This window comes from Astyanax mexicanus, chromosome 5, assembly GCF_023375975.1.
Source record: "Astyanax mexicanus isolate ESR-SI-001 chromosome 5, AstMex3_surface, whole genome shotgun sequence".
In the NCBI taxonomy this organism is placed as follows: domain Eukaryota; kingdom Metazoa; phylum Chordata; class Actinopteri; order Characiformes; family Acestrorhamphidae; genus Astyanax; species Astyanax mexicanus.
Window position 1 is genome coordinate 8,313,281 of NC_064412.1, and position 27,629 is coordinate 8,340,909.

The window sequence follows — 27,629 nt, forward strand, 5'->3', positions numbered from 1 at the left end:
ACACAGAGACACGAGACAGGGCTAAGACCTGACAGAAGCCTCCCCCTAAACGCGCAGCTCCCGAGGCGCGTAAAAACGAACCCCGGGGGCTGGCGGCGGGGAGAGGCCGGGGAAAACAAGAGACGAAACCGGGGACTGAAACGGAGACAGGACAGAGGACAGAGACTGGACGGGAGACTGAACGGGGAACTGAACAGGAGACAGAGACTGGACAGGGAACTGGACGGTGGACGGAGACTGGACAGGAGACTGGACGGGGAACTGGACGGGGAACTGGACGGTGGACGGAGACTGGACAGGACACTGGACAGGGGACGGAGATTGAACAGGAGACTGGACGGGACTGGACATGGGAACAGGGATGAGGACATTAACAGGGACAGAAACGAACACTGTAACTGGAATGGGAACAGAGACAGAGACAGACACGGGTACAGGGACGTAAACAGAGACAGGGACCAAAACAGGGAGAGACATGGGGACCAGAAACACGGGTGGGTGCCCAGGACTGGCAAATGTCTGAGGGGAAGTCCAAGGAGCCAGCCTGGGCACAGTACTGGGGACAAAGTCAGGGGACCTCGGTGCCTGCCTGGGTACATGGGCCCTGGGGCCAAACAAAGTTCTGGGAGCAGGAACCGGTGGGGTAGTGACTCTGGCAGCGGGAGCTGGTGCTGGCGGCGCGGCGACTCTGGCAGCGGGAGCTGGTGCTGGCGGCGCGGCGACTCTGGCAGCGGGAGCTGGTGCTGGCGGCGCGGCGACTCTGGCAGCGGGAGCTGGTGCTGGCGGCGCGGCGACTCTGGCAGCGGGAGCTGGTGCTGGCGGCGCGGCGACTCTGGCAGCGGGAGCTGGTGCTGGCGGCGCGGCGACTCTGGCAGCGGGAGCTGGTGCTGGCGGCGCGGCGACTCTGGCAGCGGGAGCTGGTGCTGGCGGCGCGGCGACTCTGGCAGCGGGAGCTGGTGCTGGCGGCGCGGCGACTCTGGCAGCGGGAGCTGGTGCTGGCACGGAGACTTGGGCAGCTGGCTCTGGCACGGAGACTTGGGCAGCTGGCTCTGGCACGGAGACTTGGGCAGCTGGCTCTGGCACGGAGACTTGGGCAGCTGGCTCTGGCACGGAGACTTGGGCAGCTGGCTCTGGCACGGAGACTTGGGCAGCTGGCTCTGGCACGGAGACTTGGGCAGCTGGCTCTGGCACGGAGACTTGGGCAGCTGGCTCTGGCACGGAGACTTGGGCAGCTGGCTCTGGCACGGAGACTTGGGCAGCTGGCTCTGGCACGGAGACTTGGGCAGCTGGCTCTGGCACGGAGACTTGGGCAGCTGGCTCTGGCACGGAGACTTGGGCAGCTGGCTCTGGCACGGAGACTGGAACTGCTGGAGCAGACACTGAGACTGGAACAGCGGGAGCAGACTTGAAGGCTTGAACAGCTGGAGCAGACTTGAAGGCTTGAACAGCTGGAGCAGACTTGAAGGCTTGAACAGCTGGAGCAGACTTGAAGGCTTGAACAGCTGGAGCAGACTTGAAGGCTTGAACAGCTGGAGCAAACACGGCGGCTTGAGCATTTTCAGCAGACACGGAGGCTTCAGCAGCTTCAGCAGACACGGAGGCTTCAGCAGCTTCAGCAGACACGGAGGCTTCAGCAGCTTCAGCAGACACGGAGGCTTGAGCAGCTTCAGCAGAGACGGAGGCTGGAGCAGCTTCTGCAGACACGGAGGCTGGAGCAGCTTCTGCAGACACGGCAGGAGTCCGGGGGCGTGGCTCAGCAGCCGAAGACACCTCGGAGATGGGCGTGGCCGCCGAGAGAATTTCGGAGCTGGGTGTGTGCAGATCCAGCGGAGCAGCAGCAGGGCTTGAGACTGCGGGTGGAACAAAAACCCGGACTGGATCTGCAGACTCGCCGGTAAAGTCCACTGCAAGCACCGCGGGGCCGCCGGTAGAAACCGGCGCGGGAAAAGTCTCCATAACAGTCCCGGAGCACGGCTGGTTTGCCGCGGAGATAGTCCCAGAGAGAGGCTGGATCGCAGCAGCGGAATCCAGCTCTGCAGCCGCCATGAAAACCAGCTCCTCAGCCTGAGGTGCTGGCGCTGCAGCTGTGGGGCTTGAGAGTGCGGTTGCCGTAAAATCCCGGACTGGATTTGTACTCTCTCCGGCTGAGTCAAGCGCGGGGAAAGTCTCTGCTCGCGGCTGGCTCGCTGGGTAGGAGGTCCTGTAGCGCGGCTCGGCTGCTACCGCGGAAATCACGGGGCACGGTTCGGCAGCTACCGCGAGGAACACGGGGCGAGGTTCGGCTGCTACCGCGGGGATCTCGGGGCGCAGTTTCACAGCCGTCACAGAAGTCACGGAGCGTGGCTTAGCCGCTGAAGACGCTAGCTTGAGAGGCGCCGGGGATGCTAGCGCCTTAGCCACTGGAGAAGCTAGCTCTGGAAGCGCCAGTGAGGACAGAGTCTTGGCCGCGGGAGGAGCTAGCTTTGGAGGCGCTGGGGAAGCTAACGCCTTAGCCACCGGGGAAGCTAGCTCTGGAACCGCCGGTGAGGAGCGCACCTTGGCTGCAGGGGAAAGGACGGGAGTCGGGACGGCCTCTGGAGCTGTGCGGCCGAGAGCCGGGTAGAGCACCGCCCCTGGGGGAAACGGTAACGGAGCACGGGCCGGTGCGGGGTAGAGCTCCTCTTCGTCCTCGGAGCTGCTGGGAGCGCACCCGAGAAAGTCCCACGGGTCCCGCTCCTTGAGCCTCGGGTACACGGAGGTACCGAGGCTCAAAGCACCAACCCTCATCGCCCCCCCAAGAAAATCCTCCCCGGAAAAGGGGTCTTCTTCCGGCTGGCGGGACCCCTTAGAGCGCCTACCCCGAGGCCTGCGGCGTCCTTGAGGCCTCGAGGTGTCCTGCGCCGGGGTCCCGCAAGGAGCACGGCGAATCGCCATCCTGGTGCCAGTCCACGCAGAACCTGCTGTGTCCATGTTAAGGTCGGTCTTTCTGTCACGGATGACCCAGGCAGGGAGACGAGGAGACGGACACAGGTGCAGGTAAGGCGAGAAATTTATTAAATAAGTAAATAAAACAAATAAACAAAGAACAGCGAAACAAACCAAAACAAACTAGGGAGACTAGAGAACATAAATAAAACAAACAAGAGATAATAAGAATAACTAAACAGGGAGTATATAAATATATAAGGAAAAAGACTAATAAAACTAGATAAACAAAACAGAACTGAACAAAACAAGAATTACACAAGAAGATAATCAAAGAACAAGGGACTCGGGCTAAGGCTATGAAAACACAGAGAACAGAGAAACGCAGAGGGACAGACAACGGGGGACAGTGCAAAGACCGACGGAGACAAAGTGGTACAGGGGATCTATATAAGGAAACAAGAAACACTCTAGAATTGGAAACACCTGGGGAAGGGGCGGAGCTACAAATGAGACACAGGTGGAAATCTACTAAGACGGGAGACACAGGGGAGCACAGGTCACGTGGGGAAGACACACAGAGACACGAGACAGGGCTAAGACCTGACATTATTGTTCTTTATTTTGGCACCTGGATGATGGCTCCAGTGAAGATTTATTGTACTGCCCAATGACAATAAACCTAGCTATCGATCTAAAAAAAATGATTATCATTATACTGATACAGAGTTTTAAACAAGAACAGAACACTGTTAAAGCAGGTTAAATCTCCAGTACATCAGTAGACATTGTATGTTTTTTTTATTGTACTCAGTAAATTAGTAAAAGACATTAAACACACTGCCTGGCCAAAAAAAATCAACACCTGGATTAAAGTAAGTAAATGATGTGGGGTTGGTTGATGCTGCAGTTGGTCTGCAGGTTTAGGTTCAGCAACAGTATGTGCTGAAAGAATGAGGTCAGCTGACTACCTGAATATACTGAATATAGACCAGGTTATTCCATCAATGGATTTGATTTTTTCTTACCTGATGGCACAGCCATATTCCAAGATGACAACACCAGGATTCATGGTGCTGGAACTGTGAAAGAGTGATTCAGGGAGCATGAGATCATCATTTTCACACATGGATTGAGCGAGAGTTCACCACAGAGTCCAGATTTTAACCTCATTGAGAATCTTTGGGATGTGCTGGATGGAGAAGAGCTGCTTTGTGCAGTGGTCAGACTCTAACATCATCAATGCTGCTGCAAGATCTTGGTTAAAAATTAATGTAACACTAGATTTAAATAAAGTAAATCTTGTAACATTGCGTAAGATTATTGAAACAATGCCGCAGTGAATGTGTGCTGCAATCAAAGCTAAAGGTGGTCCAATGAAATATTAAAGTGTGTTACTTTTTCTTTTTCATGTGGTAACGTTTAACATTGAATGGGGTCAAATTGAGCCTCAAAAAAAATGGAATATATAGAATATATATAAATAGTTTTTTTTTTAAGAAACCTTTTAAAGTATTTTTAGAAGTATGTATCAGTCTACTACAAAGATTGAGAATTTACTCTCATTACTTAAATGAGAATTGGTGATGCAGTGTAAGAGCTACAGGGCTGAAGTACAGAGCACTGACCAATTAGGTTAGTGCGAATGTGTTTGTGTGTTTGTTTGTGAATAAGGGAGAAAAAAATGAGAGAGAGAGAGAGAGAGAGAGAGAAAGAGAGAGAGAGAGGAAATGGAGCAGAAGATGTGCCAGGATGAAGCAGGCTCAATTACTCACAGTAACAAATAAACTCGCACAGCCAAGCTGAGCCCAACCCTGCCAGTTCCACAGTGTGTGTATGTGTGTGTGTGTTTTCTTTCTGTGTACTCTCAGTATGTGAGAAGACAGCAGCAAAATCAAAGTTTCTCTCCCATATAAGTGTGTGTGTGTCTGTGTCTACACGTGTGTGAATTCTGGTCTTTCTCACCCTCTCCACTGGTGGGAAAATATGCGACGGATAACAGGAATTTTCACGCATCCGAAAGCCCACTGTTCTCAAACAAGCTCTCCTCCCTCAGGCTGCTGTTGCTGCCGTGTTCACTGACGTCTCGCGCACCATTCCTCCAGGGCATTTCACTTTAATAAGCATCATATAGAAGCCGGAGTCAGTCGCTTCCTGCTTGTTAAAGCTCTGCTTCAGCAGCCTGCTGTCTTCCACCAAAGGACCACTGCTGCTGGTACATTCCACAGATGCTGTAAATGGTGGAGAACAGAGCATCACTGAATTCTGGCACATGTGTGTTTAACTCTGAAACACACCACAGAGCTATCAGTGTGTGAACTGACCTGTCTTAAAATAGGTCAGTTTATTATCAGTCAGTCTTGCAGCCATGCAACCTCCATTAAAAAAAAGACTGCCTGTAGAATGGGTCATGTTATAGATCTCAGTGACTTTTTTATCATTTTTATGTTAAAGTTCAACAAGGCAGTTGGTTAACCCTCCTGTTATGTTAATTTGTCAGGAACAGCAATGGTGTTCCCGGGTCAATTTGATCCGGTGCATGTTTAAATATCCAATTAATATCCAAAATAATAATTATTCTAAACCAATTCCAAACAAGCAGTGTGAATATTTTATTACTAACATATCAATATTTAGTGGAATGGTGTTTTACCTCTTACCTTTAACAGGTAATGGTTCCTTCAGGATAATCACTCGTTTGTCAAAAAAAAGAAAAAAAAGACATGTTCAAACTTTTTTTTTTGTGAATATATTTTTATTGTTTTTTCCTTTTTTCCAAAGAAACAGGTACACATAGGCACACAACTACAACACTATACACAACACAACACAGCACACACCCCTCCATCAAAAGTAAAAAATAAAAATAAATAAATAAATAAAATATCCATAGAATATATATAGCAGACATCGACATACATCCGCCTACATACAAATTAACACACAAGCACTCAAAGTACCCTTACATAATACTATGTAACAAATACCCATTAATCAGTTTAAACAAACTTTTTTTTTAAGTTTCACTACTTTATTCTTTTGAAAGAACAACATATTAGACATAATAGTTTTGATTGCGTTAAAAAATAACTTTTAATTTTGTTTTAGTTTTTGTTTATTGCAGGGGTTTATATGTTGATTACACTAGTTAAGGCAAGCAGAAGAAGTTTTATACTGCAAAAAATACTAAAACTATGTTTCCTAGATCTTTAAACTTTTAAACGGGTTAATTTGGCCCGTAGCATAACAGGAGGGTTAATTTTTTTCAGATTTCTGGAAGTGTTTCTGAGCCCATGCAGTGATTTCCAGTATAGAATTAATACAGTCGGATTTAATGCAGAGCCACCTGAGGGACCGAAGATCACCAACATCCAATATAAACTATTGGCCTTGTCTCTTGAGCGCAGGTTCTCTGAATTCTCTTATTCTCAGATTCTCTCAATCTTTTTATGATATTATTGACTGTAGATGGTCAGATATCCAAAGTCTTCACAATTTATTTTTTATTTTGAGGTATATAATGCTCCTTTTATAACCAGTAATGTGAGTTATTTACAGATTACCCCTTTTGCAGTTTATTTTTATTTCGCTGTTGACCCACCTATATGTTTTTTTTTTTTTTTTTTACAATTGGTAGTTTAAACTACTTTTATTCTTTGAAATATTACAAAGTATTTATATGAGACATTTATAGGCACACATTTTAGATATCCTACTACCAGGAGATCTTAGAGTTTGCGACTAACATTGTGGAAATGTTAAAAGTAACTAAAAAAGTAACTAAACATGTAAACATAAGTGACATAAGTGACGTTGCAGCGACTTCACCAGAACATTTAAAAATGTTACAGAAAAATCAAGTAAACTTAACATTTTTTGCATTTTCTGCCTTTTGCAGAGTTTTATTAGGTCTAGCAGGGCTTTCCCTTATAGACTGGGTTTTTGTAAATTAAAAAAAAAAACCCTCACATGTAAAAGAGAATAAAAGGATGATCGTTTACATTATATTTGCACTTATTTGAATATTTGATATCAAAGATTGACCCATATAGTATTCTTTGATCTTAAAAGATTTCATGGCTAGGCACTGGCATTTTGATTTCACATTAAATGCTGCTGTCAGAGAGGAACTGATCAGTATTCCTTCCTTGGCTGAATTCTCACACTTAACTAAATTAACATCATTAGCCCGTATGGCCTCTTTTGTGCTTTGTCATCACAACAGAAAGTGCTAGCTTCTTTCTGTGATGAAGGACCTTTTTAAACAAAGACCTGGTTCATCTCCAGAAGCACAACTGTATCTGGCAGAGGGACAGACGTTTAATGAGCTGGTGTGAAACAGTGATAAAGGGAGAAATCTCAGACCGATTGAGTTCTGCTGGTCGCTAATTTACAAATGCGCTCTCTGGAGGTAACTGCAGTAAACTGGAGGTAACTGAGACATGTAGAGCTCTAATCCACACAGTAGCTACAGTATCAGTTTAGACACTGATGCAAGTGTGCAAGTTCACACAAGTTCACTGTTTCACGTGGTTGACTCCGGCATGGATAATAAAACTGCTCCGCAACTGAGCCCATTATCTGTGTAAACAAAAAGAAAGACACACAGTGGATAATTCCAGCCTCGATGGAACTGTAGTGTGTGTTGATTGAGTTTGTGTGTGTCCTCTGTGTCTGTGTGTTTTCTTACAGTCACATTTTTGTGGGGGTGTTATGAGGGACATTCCTGGGCTAATAGAGCTTTCACAGAACACAGCATGCCTCAGGAGTCACGCAGCAGCCAATCAGACGCATTCCAGCAGCTCCCACGGCAACCAGGCAGCCGAGGGACTCTGGTATAGGACGTTTTTTTTGTCTGGACTTGGCAGCGGTGGCTTGTGTTTGCCCAATGAGGCAGCAAGAAAAACAACCTGCTGCCATGTCGACCAGCCAAGGCCTGCCCGCTCGGCGACGGCCGGCCTATCAGCCAATGAGAAGAACCCTAACCAACAGTTCTCAAATAATCAATTCCTACAGCTCAGAGTAATGGCTGCTCACTGTCTTTGTGCTAAAAAGGTTAGGAATTTTAACTCGCAGAAGATTTATGAAAAGTGTGTAACTTATTTATAGCTCAGAGGGGCCCCGCTGTTTCTCTTTCTGCCACTATGCTATTGCTAGTCGAGGCATTGTTGTTAAAGGGCCCATATCCCACATTTTTTCTTTTTTCATTTCCTTTTCTTGTCTCTTTGTTCTGAGATTGTGTTATATTAAAAATATTTTTTCATTTTTTGTGAAAAACATATATCAAAACACATTTTCGATAAACACACACTTTACACCCCCAACCCCCCCCCCACCCCCACCCCCCCACACACACACACATTTATATTACATACAGTATGTTTGGCCAAAGGCTAATAAACATTGCTTCATTTGTAAATTTGAAACTAAACTAATTTTCTATTCATATCTTGAGTTTAATTCATTTTCTTTTACATTTTGTTAAAAAACTAATAAAAAAAGAGTAGCACTTTTTGAAAGAAATGTAACGTAAGAAAGGTAAAGAGCAAATATTAACCATGTAAGCTGTTTATATTGCTTGTAATTTAGGTGAAGCAAGCATGTGTAAAGCATTTTAAAGTAAAATTGCTTCATTTTGCTGAATTAAATACAAGTAACAAAGTAAACGAGTAACAAAAATATGAACACCACACAAGGGATATATATATATTTTTATTTTTTATTTTTTTTTAAGTAACAAAAAAGTCATAATTAATTTTTACTCGTAGTCATAGTTAATTTCCTGTTATCCTGCTACATCCACACGAAAATGTGAATCAGTTTAATATACAGGATTGTACAAATGTTTTAGACACCTGTAGGAATTTTAAGTAAAGAAAAAGCTTCTTATTTGGGCAGTACATGTTTATTAGCTTAGTAAAACAATAACTTAGCATTACAATAAATACAAACAACAATTTAAAAAAAGCAGAGATTTTACAGCCCTGTTTTACTTAAAACATCTTCTAATCTTTTACATCTGCTTTACATCGTTAACAAGCAGGTGAGTTTACCGGGCTGAGAAGCACAGAAGAGCTGCACCATTAAAATAGCAATCCTCCAAAGTCAGAATAGCAACTGACATGCAAATTGGTTTATGCTTCATTACGAGAATTAGTATGTGCCTTTTGCGTGTTTTGAGCCAGGCAAGGAGTATTTTTTGAATTCTTCTGATACTAGAGACACACGACACATCCAAATCAAGCTGTGCATTGCTTGTTCAAGGCCCTATCTTGTTCAGTTTCCTTTTGTCTGTGTGGGTTTCTTCTGAGGACTCTTCTGAGTTTCCTTCCTTATGTCAAAAACTTGATGCAGTCTTCTGGGTTCATGGTTGTTTCCGGTTAAGAGTACACTGTGCATGATTGGCTGCTGCTTTTTACTGGTGTGTGTTGGTGAAGTACTAAGTGTAGAGTGGAATTGTGTAGAGTGTTGATTGTCACACAGCCTTTGGTTCCTTGAAATATGCTATATACATGTAAATTTATTGATTGAATCATTCATAACTTACTATATACATAATTGACATGTGCATTGGATCTGCAGGCAGTTGTACCATTATTAAATATAGAGTTTAACTGCACAGCAGCTGCAAGCAAAGACCACAAGGTCAGCAATGCTTGTAAATGGTTATCCATGTTACATGAACCACTGGTAGTTTATACTGTTTGTATTCTTCTGGAAAAGGGGACATAATAGGAGTGTGATGAATCAGGGAAGAATGCATTGTATGTCATGACTGATAGAACTAGGAAGTGACCATGAGTGTCTTTTCCTTGCCATTGTTTCCATGAAAACATGTTTTTGTTCATCCTCACTAAAAAACACGACCCCAGAGTTTTTAATCTAAAACAGAAGCAGCAGAATTTCCAAAAGTGATGTATTTTAGAGGGGTTTGAAAACTCAGGGGTAATGTGGATGCCAGATGTGAACATAGCAGAAGTGAAGAGCATATTTCTGTTACAGTCCTTGTAAGACATATGTTAATGAACTCTGTTCTGATTGGCCCTGTAAAGGAAATGATATTATAGCATCTGACTGAATGGGTGAGGTCCAATTGCTATAAACTAACATGAAATGGTGTATATATTGTTACTGCTATGCCAAAACCTTGTATCTTCAAATTTTCCACTTTGCAGGAGGCAGAAGAAAATGTTTCGTCTTTCAAAGGAAGAAACATTTTATTCCAAGTCATTTAAGATTAATTTAGTTAGATTTCTATTGGTTCATTCTTCATAACATGTCTAAAAAAGTGCCATGTTCACATTATTTCAAAAATGTGTTAAAAATGTGGGGTTTTAATGTGAAAGTGACAATATGTGACAACATATTGTGTATTGTATACTGTGTGTTGGGAAGAACTCATACGATACAATCTGTATCACAATACAGCAATTATAATTCAGTATATTGTGATATTTTGCGAGTTTGCAAAAACTTTTGCATAGTTATTATATGTTGGTTGGGGGGGGGGGGGCGGTGGAGGTTCAAATACACACCATCATGTGCTCTAATAAAATCAGAGTAAAATAAATGTTTGCTTTTTGATCCAGTCAGCTTTGGGATCCACTTTTTGATCCAGTCAGCTTTGGGATCCAACAGCATTGGGATATCTTGTGGGCGGTGCTTAAACGAAACACTAAATGGACCACTGTCTTCTACTAATCTTTACGCATAAACCTTTAAATAACAATCTGATATTGCTTTTGAATTTTTAACATAATATCACAATACTTAGATATATCGATATTGTCTTAACACCCCTAGTAAATATGTAAAAATTTGAAAGGCTCTGGAAAAAATGAAGCAACCACCTCAGTTTCTGAATCAGTTTATCTAATTTTTGCAATTTATAGGTACTATATGTTTGAGAACAATAAACATTGTTGTTTTATTATATAAACTAAGAAACATTTCTCCAAAATTCCACATAAAAATATTGTCATTTAGAGCATTTATTTGCAGAAAATGAGAAATGGCTATAATAACAAAAATGGCGCAGAGCTTTCAGACCTCAAATAATGCAAAGAAAACATGCAAAGTTCAAATTCATACATTTTTAAGAGTTAAAAAAATCAATATTTGCTGGAATAACCCTGTTTTTTAATCACAGTTTTAATGCATCTTGGCATGGTCTCCTCCACCAGTCTTACACATTGCTTTTGGATAACTTCATGCCTGCACTCCTGGTGCAGAAATTCAAGCAGTTTAGCTTGGTTTGCTGGCTTGTGATCATCCATCTTCCTCCTGATTATATTCCAGAGGTTTTCATTTGTTAAAATCGAAGAAACTAATTTCTAACTCATTTTTAAGTGATCTCTTATTTTTTTCCAGAGCTGTATAGTATTGTATATGTATTAAACTGTACTTTTGAAGCTTTACCATTGCTCACACACTATGTTAAAGTTTTTTTTTTAATTCCAAAGAGATTACAAAGAGATGAAAACACAGTTTTCCATCATAGGAATCCTTTAAAGAAGAGAGTGGTTTGGTTTAATGTGGTATTGGTAGCATTCATAGTTTCATCTGGTCTGCGTTAAGCACAGTTTGTTCCTCACGGAGCTGAGCACAATTTTCCAACCCTGGTTCCATTAATTCTGACGTCTTGCTTTTTCCTCCATGTTCATTCTTTCGTTCTATCTTTCTTTCTTTTATTTTGCTACTTTCCTCGCTATCTTTGCCGTGGCTGATAAGTGAGGAATGCTCATTGCTGGTCTTTTTAATTTCACAAAAAGCTGTTTAATATCAGGTCCCGGGAGGCTTTTGTACGGGCGAAATCCCTGCTTCTAAAAATACTCCCAGAAATCCTCTCATTTACCCCCCTGTTTGAGATCTTTTGTTGGGTGTGTTTAGCTGGGAGATGGGCTGGTTTGAAGACCTGAGGTGCCGCTGTGGTGAAATATAATGATTCCAGACTTCATTGTGGTTTCCAGAGTGGAGACTTAATTTGGTGTGTGTGTATTGTGTGTGTGTGAGAGTGCCTCCAGGGCCATGTGTGTAAGTTACAGTATGTGTGCTTCTGTTAATGCGTGTGTGTGTGTGTGTGTGTGTTCTCACATATACCAAACACCACAATAGTACAGGCTTGCAGGCTTGGTGTGAAATGTGTTGGTGAGCCAACCCACCAGTGTTTGTATTTAGCCATGTACAGGGGTTGAACAATGAAACTGAAACACCTGTCATTTTAGTGTGGGAGGTTTCATGGCTAAATTGGAGCAGCCTGGTGGCCAATCTTCATTAACTGCACATTATTGCACCAGTAAGAGCCGAGGGTGAAGGTTCAATTAGCAGGGTAAGAGCACAGTTTTGCTCAAAATATTGCAATGCACACAACATTATGGGTGACATACCAGAGTTCAAAAGAGGACAAATTGTTGGTGCACGTCTTGCTGGAGCATCTGTGACCAAGACAGCAAGTCTTTGTGATGCATCAAGAGCCACGGTATCCAGGGTAATGTCAGCATACCACCAAGAAGGACCAACCACATCCAACAGGATTAACTGTGGACGCTGTAAGACTAAGCTGTCTGAAAGGGATGTTCGGGTGCTAACCCGGATTGTATCCAAAAAACAAACAACCCCTGTATAGTTAGGTCCATAAGTATTTGGACAGTGACAGAGTCTTCATTATTTGGGTTTGGCATCCACCACACTGGATCTGAAATAAAACAAATGAGATATAATTAAAGTGTAGTTTTTCATTCTAATTCTAGGGGTTGAACAAAAATATCATATGAACCATTTAGGAATTACAACCATTGTGGTGAACCCTCTGGATTTGCTTTCAGGAAATCTTCTCTTTATGGTAGACTTACTGCAGATACTGATACACCTACTTTCTACTTGGATTGATGTTGTAAAGGGGTTTTTCTTCACCATAGAAAAGATTCTCTGATAATCCTCCACTGTTATTTTCTGTGGACATCCAGAACACTTTGAGTTCCTGAGCTCCATGTCTGTGCTTTTTTTCCCAAAATGTACCAAACTATTAATATGTTTTTATTTATAGTTTCGGTAACACTTTAAAATAAATTTCATTAATATATTGTAACTAATGATCTGTAGATGTGAACAAAGCAGTAGTTCATCAGAATTTGAATATTCACAAATGTTCACACATGACACTTATTTATCAACATGGATATTCATATTAAAAATATTAGTAAATCATTAGCTCATCAGAATTTGAACATTAATAAATCACTAGTAAATACGAATTTTAAACTGGGCAAATATTTATTAACTACAGTTCATGTTTCCAATGCATTTGTTAGTATTTACATATGTTATAGCAACTTTTTAGCTTCTTAAAATGTGATAAATAACAGTTATTAATCATTAGTTAATGGTATATTGATGAAAGTTATTATAAAATGTTACCATAGTTTCTATAGTCACAAGTATTTAAAAACCTATTAAATGCTGGAATGTTGGAATAACTCTAAAAGAATACTTTATTATTAAGTAACAATTGAAGCTTAAGAAACTTTCAAAGTTTCCAATCAGGCTTTTTAATTTCTTAATTGACCAACAATATAGAAAACAGCAACTTGCTCTTACAGCCTACAACACTGCATAGAAGCATGACATTCTGGATCATTGACTTCTGTTACAAATCTGATAAAATTCTTGTATTTTTTAATATCTCAGTTAGGGGTGTGCCATATTAAATTGTACACAATAGTAAAAAATTAATTTTCATTTTGTTGCAGTAGTGTATTCTTGAAATATATTTATTTTTAAATTCAGTGTTTTGTCATAATGCCAAGAGTATCGTTATCGTGATATACGTGATATCGTGAAATACCATGAAATATAGTGATATTATTTTAGGACCATATCGCCCACCCCTAGCCTGTGTGTGTTTGCATTCACCCAGACTGAGAAAGTATGGCATGGGAACCTCTAAATTGTCAGCTGTGGAGGTTAGAATGTGTCACACAGAATGTGTGTTTGTGTATGAGACCACACTGACAGAATTGCTGGCTCTGCATGAATGTGTGTATATGTGTATTTGTATGTGTGTGTGTGTGTGTGTGTGTGTGTGTGTGTGGCCAACAGGTGAAAGCAAACTAGACAGAGACAGCGATAGAAAGAGAGAGAGGGGTGCTGCTCAGTGTATGTGCTGACTGGGTGCGGTACATGTGTGGGAACGGACGATGGACCATGGGCCAGACTCTATTCTTGGCAGAGGAAGCCCCTCTCTCTCTCTCTCTCTCTCTCTCTCTCTCTCGCGCGCTCTCTCTCGCGCTCCTCACCACCACTCACTCCGACACCTCACTCCTCAACTCTTGCACTGAAACCTGATCCGTGCCCCCCTTAGTGGCGTCATCTATTTATATTCCGTCTGTGTGTGTGTGTGTGTGTGTGTGAGAGATAAGTTGTTGGTCCTGGGAGAATCATAGCAGCTTCTATTTATTTCAGCAGACTGAATTGCAGTGAGCTGGTTATGGGAGGTGGGGAGCACCGGCCCACCAGAGTTCATCTGAGCTCATGTTAATGTACAGTATGTGTTCAGCCCACATTCACGTTTCAGCGCTGTCAATAAAAACCTTGTCTGCTTCTTCTGTAAGGGGTATGTTCATTTTATTAAAATGTTTCAGAGTCATGATTTTACCCATTAAAGATGATCTAACATGATTTCTTAGATAATCATATAAGCAAGATGAAAAAATTGACACCAAGGGTGTCTGATTATACTGTAAAAAAAAATAAACTCAACGTTGTTCTTCTTAGTGTGATTTTTAAGTCAGCTGAACAAAAAATATTGAATTGCACCGTAAACTAAAGCAAACTTATTGCCTCAACTAAATTATTTTTTTTGTTAAAAGTTGGTCTAATTAAATAATCTGTGTTGGCAAAATTTGTAAATTGTAATTGGACCCTAGTTAAGGCCAAGCCAACCACTCTGCACTACTGCACATGCTCAGTTTGATTCTTTGCTAAGTTGCTCAGTTTCTGCTGAGCAATTCAGCAGGGGTTTTCACCCGATGTTGGTCCCGCTATTTGCCTATTGGGCGTGTCCTCCCACCTCTCACTCACCATCAATGTGTAGTCATTCCCCACAGACTGCCTTCTCTTGGGATTCACATACATGTTATGTAATAGTTAACTGCCTAGCCAGAGTGTTGTAGGCTAAAAGAGCAAGTTACTGTGTTTTGTGTTGCTGGGTGTATACTATAGACTATATGCTGTCTGGGTCCAGCTGGTCATGTTTGCATTACTGCAAACTTATAGGACTGACAATAAGACATATACATGAAATTCATAAATTATTAGTTGTTAAATTAACAAACAGTATAGTGTTGTGTTCATTATATTGGATTCATGTAAAACATGTGATTGACACAGGATAATTGTTTAAGTTGACCTTAAACTAGTCAGGTTTCATAGAACCTAAATAAGGCCAACTAAAACACAATGAATGCACAAACACAAACACATATGACTGCATTTGTTAAAAAACTACACTATTATATAATTCTCCTGATTTCTTAAATCTAAGTAGGTACCTGTATTGGAAGTACAAAAATACACCTACTTGTACTCAGACATGTATAAAGCACTAGAAATCCAGGCTTGAGTAAAAGTACAAGTAGTCTATCAAAAAAGTGACTTGAGTAGAAGTTGAATTGGTCTTTAAGCTTCAGACTTAAGGAGGAATAGTAAAGTATTCAACATTTTTTCTACTTAAGTACTGCAAGTAGTTATTATTTTTTTAATGTTCTACTCAAGTACTAAAAGTAAAAGTACAAGTATTACGTTGTGTTGTTTTTACAGAAAGAAGGTTAAAAATGTATCGGAGTAAAAGTAATAGACTCTGGGAAAAAATGTAGTGAAGTAAAAGTAGAAGTAGGAGAAAAAAATTATACTCCAGTAAAGTACAGATACAGCTGAAGCAGTTCTACTTCATTACTATACATCTCTGCTTGTTCTTGTACTTGGCTGGAGAAGTGATATCGATGCATTCCTACTTTCTATCAACCCTATAAGTAGTGACAGACTCAGGCTGTTTGAAAATCAGTCCCCTGATGTGATAACTTGATGTGAAAACTTGATGTAAAATAACAGCAAAGATAAAGAACTGCATGAAATGATTGCCGCTGGAATGTTCCTGTTTATTGTGAAAACTCATATCACAATTAAAATACAATGGTGACTCTTTTATTAAGGTATTTTGCTGAAGGTCATTTGCAGCAAAACTGAGATTGTTGTTTTGTCCGTCCAGCAATCTGACAAGCAACTCTTTCAGAAAATATTTTTTCTTGCTTTTTCAGACCTCCAGAACTTGACCTCCACCATTCCTGACTCCTCCATTACATTACAAACTGAAGAAAAAGCCACCCCTAAATGCTTTGATAACTTTGCTGTATTCTCCTGCTTTGTGGGCAGCAATTATTTTAGTTTTCACTGTAAAAAAAGAGAAATAATAAATCCAGCCAAGCTAATTAAGTCTGGGACCTTGGTAGAAGTTATCTAAGAGCCTAAATCTCACGGGGTGCTAAACGTTTGCATGCCACTGTCTCATATTCTACACTACTTACTCTCTCTTTCTCTATCTCTCTTGTTCTCTCTCTCATTTTTCAGTGAAGTACATAAAGGAGATGTCTGCGTTTTTTAAAAGCCCATCTCCAGGGGTTCCTCCGCTGCTGGAGTCTCCACCGTCCACTCCACAGAAGCAGGCTGACCCAGCCTTAAAGGATACCAGAACCATCCCTCTGAAAATGTGCCACATCACCCGTAAGCAGTGCCCCCCAGACACAGAGGACAGGTAATAAAAACACACACACACACAAATACAGCTCCAGTCCAAAGTTTGGACACACCTTCTCCTTCAATGTTTTTATTGTATTCCTACATTGTAAATTAATATTAAAGTGATCCAGACTATGAATGAACACATAAGGAATCATGCAGTAACTTATAAGTGTTAAACAAACCAAAATACTCTGTTAAGCATTTAGGTGCTCTTATCTGGGGAGCTCTTAACTTGCAGTTTCTGAGGCTGGTAACTCTGATGAACTTATTATGTGCAACAGAGGAAACTCTTGCTCCTCCTTTCCTGGGGCGATCCTGATAAGAACAAGTTTCATCATAGCATTTTTGATGGTCTTAGCGACTGTGGTTGAGGATGCTTTTTTTAAAGTTTTAGCACTTTTGTGGATAGTTTAACATTTATTTCTTTACTTAGTTGAGCAGTTCTTGCCATAATATGAATTAGAACATTACTTAAATAGGGCAATTCACTGTATACCAACTCTACCAACTCTTCACAACTTTACAACTGAATTTAAGGTGTGTCCAAACTTTTGACTGGTACTGTACACTTACACACAGACACTTCATCACAAAATCAAGTTTTATTTGCTTCACATTACAAATCACACTGTTGTTGGTTACATTGTTGAGCAAGAATGTTAAACAAAAGCCCTATAAGAGTAAAATAAAGAGGAAAAAATGCATTCATATATAGATATAGTTATACAATTTACAATTTTACAATTTGTCTGGTATTCTGCAAGCAGCCAATACAAAGTATTGCTTTTCTATGGTTGACACATATATGAATATAATGAATATAAAATACCAAGTTTTATTACATTTCTTAGCAGAGCCATTCATTGAGCACTTAATTTAATTAGACAAAGCTAAGAACCTCTTTTATTCACATAGAAAAAGTAGGATGAAAATCATCTATTGAGTCTTGGACTTTTTTATTGAAAGCAGTACTATTACTGAGTGGGGTGGGGACACCATATTTTAATAAATTCTATCGATATGCCTCTGCAATCATCTCTGAGTAGCCAAATATATTTATTTTATAAAGAGAGGTGTCTGGTAGGTCCCCAGAGTTTTCCCCAAGAGTTTGTCTCCATGTCATGTCTTTCAGACAGCTTTTGCTGGTTACTTAAGTAACCTTGACGCTGCTGATACTGATACTGTAAAGAATGGAGAAATCAGAACTCCAGACTCGAAGAATTGAAGAGAGCATAACTTTGCTAAAATTAACAGATTCAGCCGCTCTGAAAGGATTCCACATTATAAAAGTATTTTTCCTTTAGCTGCTATTACACATTCTTACCAGAGAGGTCTCTAAATTCACAAAAGTTTAACCAATACATGTAACAGACTGAGTCAGTTTCAGTGAAATTTAATGACTTGTCAGATCATTGTTTGGTCGGTGCAACCTAGCTCCCCAAAGGCTCCTGGCACTGTCTGCATTTTACATAGTTTTACTGATCCTCTGTGTGTTAGCTTTCCTTCCTAGTGTACCTTGGCGTCCGTGTGAATGTGCATTTTAGCCTTGGGTTAACTGCTAGGCTTCTTTTAACTGTAATATACAGTTACCCTGCTATGCTGCTGCTGTGATTCTTCTATAGCTGGGCAAAACTTTAAACCTTGTTACTTGTAATTACTGTTAAATGTGTTTTTTTTTTTTGTAGAATTTTATTTCAATTTTTTTTCCATTTTCTCCCCAATGTACAAGGCCAATTACCCAAAACACTCATTAGGACTCCCCCTATTTATAGGGATGCCCCAACACCAGGAGGGTGAAGACTAGCACATGCCTCCTCCGATACATGTGAAGTCAGACTCCGCCTCTTTTCAAACTGCTGCTGATGCAGCATTGCTGAGTAGCATCACAGTGCACTCGGAAGAAAGCGCAGCGATTCGGTTCTGATACATCAGCTCACAGACGCAGCCTTGTGCTGATCGACATCACCCTAGGAGTGATGAGGGGAGAGAGCGCCATCTGCTGTACCCACCCAGAGAGAGCAAGGCCAATTGTGCTCTCTCAGGGCTCCAGTAGGCGATGGCAAGCTACATGAACAGGATTCAAACCTTTAAATGTCATTTTAATCCATTTATTCATGGAGATGTAATGCTGGATTTTGGAGGAAGGAATGAATTAAAGTTATTCCAATGAAACTTTCAGTATTAGTATTGGCGTTTTTACCACAATTAGTTTTCCAAACCATTGCAGGTGTTGGATGATGAATCTAACCAAAATATGCCCAATATTATATGTCTTTTATGTTGACATTTTTATTGATTTCAATTGATAACAATGAATTATATGGTACTGTTCGGACTCCCAACAAGAAATTCCCAACAAGAAATTCCAACAGCACACTTTTGTTATATAATTTAACTACATATTGCATGGTGAAAATTTGCAAGCATTCATGATTCTTGATTTGGTCACCTACTATTTTAATAAAGACTGTTAAGATTATTATACTGTTATTCTACTATAAAGTATTAACATGTATCCGTACTGAAACATCTGCTTTCAACTCATATAAACTTTTATAAAGAGTTGCATCTGATATTACTGAAAAAAAGCTTAGCCCTTCAAATGCATACATAAAGATCAGTTAATAAGACTAAACATAATTTTATTTAACTGAGTAACTGATAGTAAATATAAATGATGAACACATCAAAAAAGGTCAGTTTATTGGTGAAGAAAGCAATGCCTTTTTCTAATAACTAGAAAACTAAAAACAGGGAGCATTACAGTTTCTGTTTCCACTGCAATGTCTATTCAGATGCCCAAGGCTGCTAAAACTGAGGACATGACATTTTATCTTAAATTACTAATAACAACCACCAATGACTGATACCTCAGGGGTTGGAAGTCTAAGCTGAAGAAAAGACATTTTGATGGCTTTCAAGGACTTCTTTTGCTTTCAGCAGTACAAAGCAATGTTGGGAAATAATACGTTTTCATTATTTATATAACACTTTCTGTTGGAGTTACATAATCTGCCTGTGATTAACACTGGGAAATTAGATGACATATTATGGTTTAATTGGAAAGAGAAATTAGTGAAAAATGAGTGAGAAATTCTAGAAGAAAGAGCAGATCCAAGACAGTAGGCAGATGGCAGCCTGAAGAAACTTTTTACTGTAATTTGGATTTGTTAAAATCTCAGCATTCCTAATGTTCTCTGGCACCTTATTCCACAGTTTGAGTGTCCTGGGAATATTATAGAAAACTTTCTTTCTCTTTCTCTCTCTCTCTCTCTCTCTCTCTCTCTCTCTCTCTATCTATCCCTAGGTATTTTGAGTTGGTGTCAGCAGACAGAAAGAAGTCCGTGTTTCTGAGGGCGAAGGACCCGGCTATGGCCCAGTCGTGGTACAATGCAATCCAAACAGCCAGCGCTGCCCTGCTGACCACAGTTAAAGATGACCTTAAAGCCTTACAGCCAGGCATGGACATCAGACACATCGGCTGGATCATAGAGCAGGTTTGTGGTTTTATTATGAACACATTAACCCTAAAGATCTACCATAATTGTGTAAATTTAGGGGGGGTTTACACCTGTAGTTGGTTTCTCTGATCCAAATCAGTTGATGAGTTTGTTTATTTGGCGCGTTTTCTTCCTTTGTTTGATTTGGTTTCACACAGGCATAAACCTAAACGCACCAAAATGTGCACCAATAAACCACAGCAGGCTGTGTCCTCTGATTGGTCAGAGCTGTCTGGTGTGGGAGTAAATATAAATATACAAAAAAAGTAAATATAGCAAGAAGATTCTGTGTTCCAGCATGAATAGCTGTGCTTTAATACTGAACGCTGAAATGCTGCGCTTTCAAACACAGTGTTTGGACGTGCAGCACAGATGTACACATAGAAAAACGCATACATGGACACAGCGTTTGTTCATAGCTGTGGTAATTAGCGTTATCTGGCTAATATAGCAGTTTAAACTGTGTCTTATCAGCAGTTTAGCTTAAATAAACTGGCTATATTTAATAGCTGGTCGGATCGAGACCAGATTACGTTCTCACCACAAGTGAACCGCTCCAGAGTTCGCTTGGTACTGGACCAAATTATACTGGTGTGAAAACGCCCTTAGAGGCTGTTGTTTTAGATCCAAAGGCTTGGCTAGTTTCTCTGAAGCCCATGAATGTTGACCTCCAGGTCCTAGAGATACAGAAGGTTCTGGAGGGCTAATGTCCAGCACAGTTTGGTCATTCTCCTGCCCACACACTTTACCAGGGGTTCCCAATCCTGGCTGTGGAGATCTACCACCCTAAAGAGTTCAGATCAGATACAGTTAAGTTTTAATATTAAGATAATCCTGAAGGTTATTATCTGGGACGTGCACAGGAATCTTGAAGGGCAGTTGCTCTAACCTGAAGAAAGGGCACTGCCCCCTGTCAAAAAAAAAAAGAGTCTCTCTCTCTCTCTCCTGTATTTGTCTCTTTTCCGTGGGCATTTCGAATTTTCTGCATTAACACAGCGTGCATGTGAATAATTCGAATAGTGCTTTATGTCCGTCATTCATCTTGCTTGATAAAATGAAATGTTATCAACTGTATGTAACTTAGTTTGGTTAGCCTCCCACAAAACAACCTGAGCCATGTAAAACGTTGACTGCATCCTAGCTGGCTGTCGGGGTTTTTTTGCTACCTAAACGTGGCACAGTAAGATCACTAAACGTCCTAAACTAGACCACATCGGATTTTAGAGAAGTTGATTGTGATCATGTCTTGTAATACTGTGAAGGCTACATTTCAAGCTCACCTTCAGGGCAGTCGCTCTACTCCCACGGCATCTTCAAACTCCTCTTGGGTCTCTGCTAGTCGGCTGAAGCGCCGCCCGGTCGTGTGCTGCGCTTTCTTTTTTTTTTTTTTTTCTAGTGAAGCCTGCTTCGTGTCCCCCGCTACGCCCACGCCCCTCCCTTTTGCCTATCTCTCGAGGTGTCTGAATATGAATGACTGACTCTGAAAACTTTGTTTTACGAAATTTCAATCAAAATTACGAATTATAAAGAAAATCTTGTTGAAATATGAAATCATATTTGCCTATATTATTTTTTCCTCTCCCTCGGAAGGGCACTATCGGCCTAAGAAGGCAAAAAGGCAGTTGCCAAAGCGTCTGCACGACACTGGTTATTATATAAATTAAGTGTTTTGGATTAGGGTTGTAGCTAAACTCTGTTGGGTGGTAGATCTCCAAGGACCAGAATTAAGCACCCCTATGCTATACACACACTATAGAGAATCTCTTTATATGATGATATCACAATAGTGTGATATTGTGATTCTGTGATCTCAATATATTAATATATGAATATATCGCAAGACAATTCTCTACAATGCTTTACAGCACTTGTGTTACTGAAGAGGATAAAACAATCACAAATACAGTAAGCAAATACAAGGAATTATTGATTTATTGGTATCAGTGTCACAGAATTATTCACACAACCAATATTGTTCACCTGAATCAGTATTTTATCCCACCCCTAATATACACCTTGCTATCTTACACCCCATCAACAGTTCATTTTCACAATCTGCGCCCACGCCGTTAACATAGCGTCAGAGTTTAGGAATAAATCTACACTGATGGGTGTTGTGGTCTGGATAGGAAGTTGGTGTTCAGGTTAATTTCTGGCGTGTTTCTATTTTAGTGGTGGAAAACACAGGAGCTCCACTGACTGATTAAAACCCTGACAATAGTCAATTGTCATGGATGCGCTTCAGTGCACAAATCCAGCTTTTACATCAACAATAAACAAAATAAAGAGTAAAATAACATTACTGTTCCCTTCAATTAGCTGCTGGCACACCTTCACAGCGTGAACATGCAGGTCAGTATCCTCTGCTAAGATGCACATAAGCACCGCACTGTTAAGATACAAACGTGACAAAGTCAGAGCTCACCTGCCTCTTAAAGGGAATGACAAGTCACACACTGATTGGTTTATTTCACATTACGCCCAAAACACACCCATGATTACTTAAGAGAATTAGTACATGCCTTTTGTGCATTTCAGGCTGCGCAAGGCATTATTTTTGCATCCTCACGATACTATAGACACACAGACACCTATAGATTGCTAAAATATGGCCCCAGGTGTTGGAACTTCTGCTGTAGCCCTTTATCTGTGATCAGCTGGTCAGAGTATTCTTAAAATAGAAGTGACTTTGAAGTGTTTAAAAATATCCCTGTGCTTGATACACTCAAAAGAGTGTCACAACTACCACACTACCATGATAAGAAAAGTTCCACCATCATGATAACCAATGGAATAGTCAACTGAAAAACTGGGCAGCAATAGATGGGCTACACTCACATACAAGTCAACACCCCCTAAAAACCTTGATGTTTTTAAAATGTTTAAACATATGAATATTTGATCTTTATTTGACAACCCTCTTGTTTCCACATGCATTGTCCATCTCATCAGCTCCCCTGATCATATAGGAAAACTTTGTAGTTCTATAATATAATTACAGACTGTAGTTCTGTATCTGTTTCTTTGAATACTTTATTATTATCCTCCTTTTACCCTGTTTTTCAAGGTCACGACCCCACAGGAAAGACCACCACAGAGCAGCTATTGTGTGTGCCCACTCATACCAGGGCAACACACACTAGCTGCTCTGTGGTGGTCTGTCCTGTGAGGTCCTGGGTATTGAAGAACAGGGTGAAAGGAGGATAATAATAAAGTACGCAAGGAAACAGATACAGTTGTGGTCAAAAGTTTACATACACTTGTAAAAAAACATAATGTTATGGCTGTCTTGAGTTTTCAATAAGTTCTACAACTCTTATTTTTCTGTGATAGAGTGATCGGAACACATACATGTTTGTCACAAAAAACAGTCATAAAATTTGGTTCTTTCATAAATTTATTATGGGTCTGCTGAAAATGTCACCAAATCTGCTGGGTCAAAAATATACATACAGCAACATTAGTATTTGGTTACATGTCCCTTGGCCATTTTCACGGCAACTAGGCGCTTTTGGTAGCCATCCACAAGCTCCTGGCAAGCTTCAGGTCGAATGTTTGACCACTCTTCTTGACAGAATTGGTGCAGTTCAGCTAAATGTGATGGTTTTCTTGCATGAACCCGTTTCTTTAGCACTGTCCACATGTTCTCAATGGGGTTTAAGTCAGGACTTTGGGAAGGCCATTCTAAAACCTTAATTCTAGCCTGGTTTAGCCATTCCTTTACCACTTTTGATGTGTGTTTTGGGTCATTGTCTTGTTGGAACACCCAACTGCGCCCAAGACCCAACCTTCGGGCTGATGGTTTTAAGTTTTCCTGCAGAATTTGGAGGTAATCCTCCTTCTTCATTATCCCATTTACTTTCTGCAAAGAACCAGTTCCACTGGCAGCAAAACATCCCCAGAGCATAATACTACCACCACCATGCTTGACAGTAGGCATGGTGTTCCTGGGATTAAAGGCCTCACCTTTTCTCCTCCAAACATATTGCTGGGTGTTGTGGCCAAACAGCTCAATTTTTGTTTCGTCTGACCAGAGAACTTTCCTCCAGAAGGTTTTATCTTTGTCCATGTGATCAGCAGCAAACTTCAGCCGAGTCTTAAGGTGCCTTTTCTGGAGCAAGGGCTTCTTTCTTGCACGGCAGCCTCTCAGTCCATGGCGATGTAAAACACGCTTGACTGTGGAGACTGACACCTGTGTTCCATCAGCTTCCAAATCCTTGCAGACCTGCTTCTTGGTGATTCTTGGTTGACTCTTGACCATCCTGACCAATCTCCTCTCGGCAGCATGTGATAGCTTGCGTTTTCTTCCTGATCGTGGCAGTGACACAACTGTTCCATGCACTTTATACTTGCGTATAATTGTCTGCACAGTTGCTCTTGGGACCTGTAGCTGCTTTGAAATGGCTCCAAGTGACTTCCCTGACTTGTTCAAGTCAATAATTCGCTTTTTCAGATCCACACTGAGTTCCTTTGACTTTCCCATTGTAGCTTTTGTAGCTGAGTCTAATCACTGGGTCAAATGAGCCCTATTTAAATGGGCTCATGAGAAGTCAACAGCTGTAGTCAATCAGAATCACTTACAAGAAGTGAAGAGGCCATGACATGAAGCTAATTTGATTGACACAACTCGCTACATCACCAAAATTGACAAATTTTGTTGCTGTATGTATAATTTTGACCCAGCAGATTTGGTGACATTTTCAGCAGACCCATAATAAATTTATGAAAGAACCAAATTTTATGACTGTTTTTTGTGACAAACATGTATGTGTTCCGATCACTCTATCACAGAAAAATAAGAGTTGTAGAACTTATTGAAAACTCAAGACAGCCATAACATTATGTTTTTTTACAAGTGTATGTAAACTTTTGACCACAACTGTACAAGACTACAGTCTGTATAATAACTAACTGCTTTGGTTCTCCAGCCACTAGAGGGAGGCCATCTTCTGCCACTTGCAATAATCAGGCTGATTGATCATTCCTGGTTAGTGCCTTTATAAGGACTGCCCACTGTTAAGACAGTGCAGAGTTTGTTTATTTTAAAGAAAGAAAGAAAGAAAAGAAAAGAAATAGAAATACTCCCTTCAAGCCTCCCTGGATGTTCTTCCCTGAGGCTGCTTTCTGTTTCATCGACAATAAACAGATTAAAGAATAAAATATCATTGCTGTTCCCCTAAATGAGCTACTAGCATAGCTTCACGGCGTGAACGAGCAGATCAGAATCCTCTGCTGAGATGTGCAAAAGCTCCCTACTGTTAAAATACCAACACGGCAAAGTCAAAGTGCACCTGCCTCTTAAAGTGAACTGCAAAATTAACACACTGAAAGAAACACTGACACGCCCTAAAGATAAAAGACTACAGTCTGTATAACTGTAAGGGGGCACTTGCACCTTGGTCCTCCAACCACTAGAGGGAGGCCACCTTCTGCCACTTGCAATAATCAGGCTGATTGATCACACCTGGTTAGTGCCACACTAGTAGCTGAGAACTTTCTGTTTGTTTGAAGGAAAGAAAATAAAAAAAGAAAAGGAAAGAGATACCTAGCCTTAGGTTCTATTTCAAGCCTCCTTGGGTGTTCTCCGCTGAGGCTGCTTTCTGTTTCCCCCTCTTTTGTGGTATTTCTGTGTTTTCTCCTTTTTGTTAGTTCCTAAATAAAAGACTCATAGTTGGTCTTCATAAGATACTCGTATCCCTTTTTCTTGAGTATATCCAGAGTATTTGAGTTCTTTGATACAAACCGAGTGCCTGCGAGAGACACACAAAGCACCGTGCTGTTAAGATACCAACATGACAAAGTCAGAGCGCACTTGACTCTTACAGGGAACAGCAAATCAGAATCCTCTGAGACATGCAAAAGCACTGCACTGTTACAATACCAATTCTGTTTCAATACCAAGTCAGAGTGCACCTGCCTCTTAAAGTGAATTGCAAAACTGACACACTGATTGGTTTATTTCACGTTATGCCCAAAACACCCCCATGATTGATTGATTAATTAATTAATTTATACAAACCGAGTGCCTGCTGTTTGATCGCCTTTCCCTTAAGTTTGTTAGGCACCTTTTTTTTTTCGTTTTCCTCCTCTTTTTCTTTCTTCTTTGTCTGAACTGAGTTGGTGCTCTCCTCAAATAAACCCCAATGGATTCCCACTCTGTCGCAAGCAAACCACAACCACCCAAAGAGTAGTTTGCACACAATCATTTCACATTATGAAAGCCGACTCCAACCCAGTCATTACAATGCTCTTTGCTTCTGTTTTGTATTTATTTTGTCCCTATTTTACCTCTGTCTGCACTTGAGTATAAACGTAGCAGCAATCGCAAAAGAAGCCTCTATTTGGATTACTGCCCCCTTACACTAACTACAATGTGCCTCTTGTATATTCTCAGTTAGCTGATAATAGGGACAGTTAATTAAGGTAGAATAAGGTGGTGTTAATGATTTGGCTGCTCAGTGTATGATAGGTGTTTTTTTGGAAAATGTACAGTAGTAGGTAATGTGAACAGTAAAGAGTATGTGTTTGTTTCTCTGTTTGTGTGTGTGTGTGTGTGTGTGTACATTCTCTCACCAGGGATCAGAGAGGCCAGTACTGGCCTTGTTGACAGACAGAGATCTATTGTTGTACAGCTCTCTACCTGACAGCAGAGAGAGCCTTAACAGTCCAGACAAGAGCCATCCACTCATTACCACCAGGTAAAAACACACACACACACACACACACACACACACAAACACACACAGAGAGTACATACTCCCACAAAGCAGCTTAAAAGCCCCCACATACCTGTGAACACATACAGTACAATACCAGTCAAAAGTTTGGACACACCTCATCTCAGTATAGTAAATAGTAAAGACTATATTAAAGCTCTACAGGAACACATGTGGAATAATATAATCTCCAAACCATCACTGATTGGTGGAAACTTCACACTAGACCTCAAGCAGCTTGTACTCTTGTGGCTCTCCACTCTTCCTCCAGACTCTGCTCCCTTTATTTCCAAATTAAGTGTAAAATTTACTGATGGTCAGTGATGGTTTGGAGAGACATGTCTGTCATCTGCTGGTGTTGATCCACTGTGTTTTATTATCAAGTCTAAAGTCAGTGCAGTTTTGTTTTCCCACAAAATCTTACAGCACTTCAAGCTTCTTTCCTCTGCTGAAAACTTTTATGGAGATGTGGATTTCATTTTCCAGCAGGACTTGGCACACTGCTCACACTTCCAAAAGAACCAATTAGTTTTTATATAATATTCTAATGTTCTGAGACTCTGATTTTTGGGTTTTCATTGGTTGTAGGCCATAATTATTAACAATAACAAAATAAACGCTTAAAATAGCTCACTCTGTGTGTAATGCATCTATATAATATATGAGTTTCACATTTTGAGCTAAAAATAAAGCTGAAATAAAGAAAATAAAAATT

General features: G+C 40.8%; 1 protein-coding gene across 1 annotated transcript in view; it reads left to right on the forward strand.

Annotated features, from left to right (window-relative positions):
- The window catches only part of snta1 (syntrophin, alpha 1), a 70,464-nt gene that overhangs the window by 30,088 nt on the left and 12,747 nt on the right, over positions 1-27,629 (forward strand). Inside the window, exons 3-5 of the mRNA XM_022675620.2 lie at positions 16,528-16,711; positions 20,006-20,195; positions 26,775-26,896. Coding sequence (XP_022531341.1) covers positions 16,528-16,711; positions 20,006-20,195; positions 26,775-26,896 — 496 coding nt within the window. The remainder of the gene's footprint in view (positions 1-16,527; positions 16,712-20,005; positions 20,196-26,774; positions 26,897-27,629) is intronic.